Here is a 4,870-nt window from a genome sequence, read left to right on the forward strand (position 1 = left end):
TGCTGTCCGGCCCCCCCCCCCGGCCCAGGCAGGATGGTGCTGGCTCCCGCCGGGGAAGGGAGCTCCTTGGAGAGAGGAAGCCCACGCGTTCGTTAAATCCTGGCCTTCGTTAAGCTCATTAAAGCTCAGGGGTTTGTTCTGGCAGGAAAAGCCGTGGGGTGGAGCGTGCCAGGGTTGCTGCGGGGCTGAGGGGGATTAAAGACCCCCTGGGGATGTGTCCCCCACTGTGCCGGAGCCTCCGCGGCCACCCCGAGGCGGCAAATTTTACCCCCTGGGGTAATTAAGGGCTTTCTGTCCCCACCCTGGCAGGGAAAGCCGCCGGTAAATCCCTGACCTGAGCTCAAAATCCCCCGTGCCGGGGGCCTGGAGGCATCTCTGTCCCCAAAATAAATCAGGGATCTGACCCTGAGCCACCCTCCAGAGAGTGTCGGAGCCTCTGAGCTTTGGCAGCACAAGAAAACTCTTTTTTTGGGTTTTTTCCCCCGCCTTGTTTCTTTCCTTACCTTTCCCTCCCCGAGTCCTTCACAACCAGAAAACCACTGCTAAGCAACAAGCGTCTGTTGTGCTTCGCTGTGACCCAGACACCAGCAAGGAGGGGGAACCACAACAACAACAAAAAAAAATCACAGCCCTCTCCAAGCCCACACGGGGCGGGGAGGGTTAAAAAAAAAAATCCTATTTGGCATCAAAACCGTTTTATTACTCGCTTTGAAGCGTTACATCTCTCACCTGGGTTGGCACGCTTGCTGCAAGGTTAAGCTCTGCAAATAAAATGCTCGTCATCCAGCTGGAAATGGAAATAATAAAAATCCGAGGCACTGAAAAAAAATAAGCAGGACTTTGTACACTGAAAGGCCTTAATATAAATAGGTAAGAAAATATTTATTTGTTTAAAGAGGAATCTCAACCCCAGCTCTGTCAAAGAGACCGACTCCATTCTGTCCTTCGTGGCATATGTCACTTAATAAAATGTCCGCAGAAAGAAGTAAAAATCCGTCTTGAAAACAGACGGGGTGGGGGGAAACCAAACAAAACTTCCCAGAGCAAGAAATTAGGAATTTCAGCATCGAAAAGCAGCGGTCCGGCTCCCCACCTCCCACATCGCGGAGTTAAGCGCTCGGAAAAAAACAACAGGGCGACGCTCGGCTTCTCGACAAGGTGTTCGTCTGGATTTTGCAGGTGAGATGTCTCCAGGAGGATGCTCCCCGCCCAGGGAAGGATTCATCCAGTGAGAAGTCGCCGAGGAGGCTCCATCGTATACACCTTTAGCGAAAATTACCTTCGCTGGGGCAGCGCTGCGAGCAAGAGTCCTCCTGCTCTGAGCACTCGCTCACCTTCTCGTTATTAAGGAGAGGTGATCGAGCTGACGGCTTTTTTTGCAGAAAAGGAGAAGCCTCCGAGGTTTGCTGTAGAAAATAAAAGGCCCCCGATGCAGAGGGCGGCGGTTCGGAGTGTTTTAAGGCACGCGTTCATTTGCTCTCTGGCACTTATTTCAGCATTTTGATGCTGGGGGCAGGGGATTTAAGGGCAGGAGCGGGGTGTCCCAAAGCCCCTGCTTTGGTCCCGAAGGAATTGTGATGATCCCAGCACCCGGGCGGGGAAGAACAGACGAGGGGCTGGGGTCAGAACTGAACCCAGCCTGTGTTTGCCTGAGTCTGGTTAGAAGCTGACCTGGAGAGAGAGAGAGAGAAAAAAGAGCGTGAAAAAGAGGTTTGAGACACTGAAAGGGACCGCAGCACGCAGGGAGGGAGCTGGGCAGCCCGAACTGGGTCCTCTGGGGTCACCCCAAAACTCTCCCCACTGCACAGAGCGGCCCAAGTCAGCGAGGGAAGACGGGTCATGCCGTGGCACTGGGAGGAAGAAGAAAGCAAGCGCCCACGGACCTGCGCTGAACTCGTGGAATCTGCGACACACGCTGTCAGAGTTGCTTTTAAATCCCAAACGGGTGTTTGGATGGAGCGATGCCCCCACCCCAGCAAGGGTTTTCAGCAAAACAAGTAGGATTTGGATCGCCCACGTCACCCGCGAACCCCACCACGGCCTCACCCCGAAGCTTTGGCAAAGTCTCCCCAGGTGTCGGCGGCGGCAGAGGGAGCAGCAGCGGGCTGCGGCCAGGACAAGAGGGAGTCTGCCGGCGGCCGGCAAAGCCAGAAGAGAGAAAACAAACATCAGGGGTTAGTCCCACTCTTACTCCCAAATTCCCCCTCTGTTTTCCCAACTTTGATGGATAAAACTGACTCTAAGAGAGTCGTCGCTGCCTGACCACAGACCTGTGATGGGGGTGCCCGGGAGCTGGGCGGGTGTGGAGAGCGAAGACGGACGCTCTCCGGAAGAACAAACTGGAGCAGAAGATTTTCCGCTGGGAGGTGGTGGGAGCAAGCTCAGGCCCCCAGGACCCGCGGGACGCGGTCTGGTGTTCCCTGTTGCTCCTTCCTTTTTCTTCATATTCTGAAAGAAGAGAGGGAAAGTTGGGTGGTGTCACATTTAAATCAAGAGCCGGAAAGCGATTCCTCCCAGCCACGGTGCGCAAAAAGCCGAGCTGCTCTATTCTGGGGAGAAAACTGCTGCGCTGTGACGTCCCACTGCTGGTGGAGCGAGAGAGATCAAACCAAGGATGTTTTTTTTCCCCTGCAAATCCCCACGACGAACCCACAGATCTGGTTCTGTAACCGGGAACTGTAATACAACCCCTCTGCAAATCACTGCACGGGGCGTTATCACAAAGGGCTCTGTACTGAGCTTCCCCCTGCATCGGGATTTAGGGACGAAGCTCTTGCTTCCACTGTGCCACCCAAGGGAAAGGCCGGGAGTGGATTTAGCCGGAAAAGCCCCTCACCGCAATGTTGAGTTTGATGGTTTGCCCCTCCTTGAAACCCAGATCCAGTTTGGGTCCCTGATCAGGGTTCTCGGCCTGTCTGGCCAGCTCGCTCTGCTGCCTCACCCATCTGCAGGGATTAAATAAGCAGAAAAGGACATGTCTACCACCAGCCTGAGACTCTCCCAGACAAATCCTGCCCAAGATCATCCCCTCTGCCCGGCAGCAGCTCTTTAAAGGTGCTGGATGCGATCTGAGACCTTGCCCAAGGGAGTGACATGATATGGGCAGTGCCAGGGGAATGATCCCCACCAGCGGCTGTCAGCACTCGAGCGGCACAGATCCTTCAGCCAGCAGCACAAGCCATCCTGACCCAAAGCCCCATTGTCTGCCAGCGGCTGGAACAGTGTCCCACTCCCTCAGGAGCAGCCCCTTATCGGTGGCACATGAAAAAAAGGAAAGGAGTTAGGGAATTGTCCAATTTTGAACTGGGAAGCCCAATTTGTGAGCCTGCTGGGAAATACAAGAGAAAGGGAGAGCTGCCTGCACAAAGGTTGCACAGCGAAACACGCATTTCCACTTCCTTACACCACGCTTGCCTGCTCAAGCACGACAGGAGCTCACAGCTTCCTCTCCCCTGCCATTTCTGGTGGGCATCCGCAAGAAGCCATCAAGCTGAGAGGACACAGGGAGAGGCACAAACTCACTTAAAATGGTCTTGGAGAGCCACATTGAAGTCAAAAGCATCCCCTCGGTCGACAAAGCCGACTCCGATGAAAGCTCGGCGGCCTGGGGAAGGAGGAAGAATACGGGCTGAAATCACAAAGCAGTGGAGGAAGAGGGATGGGACACCCTGTCCCGCACACCCTTGAGTCTGCCGCCTCCTCCAGCTGGAGCTGGGACTCAGGAGACTGAGATATGGGACTGGAAATATCTTTAGCTTGTTGGTTGCACATACAGGCTTAGTAAAACCAGCTTTTAAATTAATATAAGCGAGTCAAAGCAGAGATTGGCATCATGGCAACAATCCTGCACAGAGAGGCGTCCTCACGCTAATGCTGAGTAGCAAAGTTAAACTGTTTTTATTCCCACTGAAGGACAGAGCATGGCTGATGTGTGGGAACGAGATAATTCGTCCCTTTGCAGGGAATATTTAGCCCTTGAAAGCAGGAATCCATCACAAATGAGAGCAGCAAGGGCACTGAAGACTTTCTGAGGCGACTCCCCCAACCCGTCCCCTGGGTATCGTGACGCACCGTTTCCATCTTCGATCCGGATGACAAAATATCTGCTGGAGTCTGTCACGCTCTCCACGGCAATGCCAGGGAACTGCTCCACTGGCGCCTGGGCAAAAAGCTCTCCTAAAAAAGAGAAACGGGAGTGGGTTAACGCCAGGGCGTAGCGTCTCTGCGCTGTCTTCCTCCCCACAAAGAGGCGCGGAGCCGTTGCCTTCCCTCCTCCTCACCCGAAGTCTTGTCCTCCAGCTTAATGAACGCCACCTTGCCCTTGGCCGTGATCCGCAGCCTGCCGCTCCACGCCGGCTGGGGCCTCTGCAGCTCTGGAGAGAGAGCAAACAGCGACGAATGTCTGAGTTCCCCCTCAGGTCCCAAACACCACCACCGACCTATTTTAATGCCCCCGTAATGCATCATGAAGCCCATCTACTCAACTTCCTTCGTTAACGGTATCAAAGCGCCTCAAGTGAGAACCCACTTGCACCCGCACTCGCTGCGGAAGGAGGTAGATTCATCACGAGTTCAGCCCAAAGCAGCCAGCCCCCTGCGAAGCCAGGCGTCAGGTCCCAGCGGGACCGGGCAAGAATTGCACAAGGGGTTTCGCTTCCCTTTCCGCAGGATCTCCAGCTCAAAAGCGGTTTTCTCGGAGGTGCTGAGCTGCGTTAGCTACAGCCTGGCTCTGCCAGGACAACCTTTAGTCCAGGCTGAGGACTGACAGGAGGGGAGCCCTGAAAGACACCCGGGGGGATGGAGATACCCGGCTGGGGGTGTGGGGCTGGGATGGGGGGCAGATACACCTCATGAGAGGCAGGCCTTGCTG

General features: G+C 54.9%; 1 protein-coding gene across 1 annotated transcript; it reads right to left on the reverse strand.

Moving 5' to 3' along the window:
• Window positions 1-1,622: 1,622 nt before the first annotated feature.
• NECAP2 (NECAP endocytosis associated 2) lies at window positions 1,623-4,373 on the reverse strand (the record flags this gene model as incomplete). Its single annotated transcript, XM_010283289.1, has 7 exons — window positions 1,623-1,671; window positions 2,047-2,128; window positions 2,271-2,448; window positions 2,837-2,945; window positions 3,523-3,604; window positions 4,072-4,176; window positions 4,281-4,373. Coding segments are annotated over 7 exons (698 nt in total), but the record flags the coding sequence as incomplete, so codon positions are not given.
• Between the last annotated feature and the right edge of the window lie 497 nt (window positions 4,374-4,870).

The sequence above is a fragment of the Phaethon lepturus genome, unplaced genomic scaffold (assembly GCF_000687285.1).
Source record: "Phaethon lepturus isolate BGI_N335 unplaced genomic scaffold, ASM68728v1 scaffold16763, whole genome shotgun sequence".
Taxonomy (NCBI): domain Eukaryota; kingdom Metazoa; phylum Chordata; class Aves; order Phaethontiformes; family Phaethontidae; genus Phaethon; species Phaethon lepturus.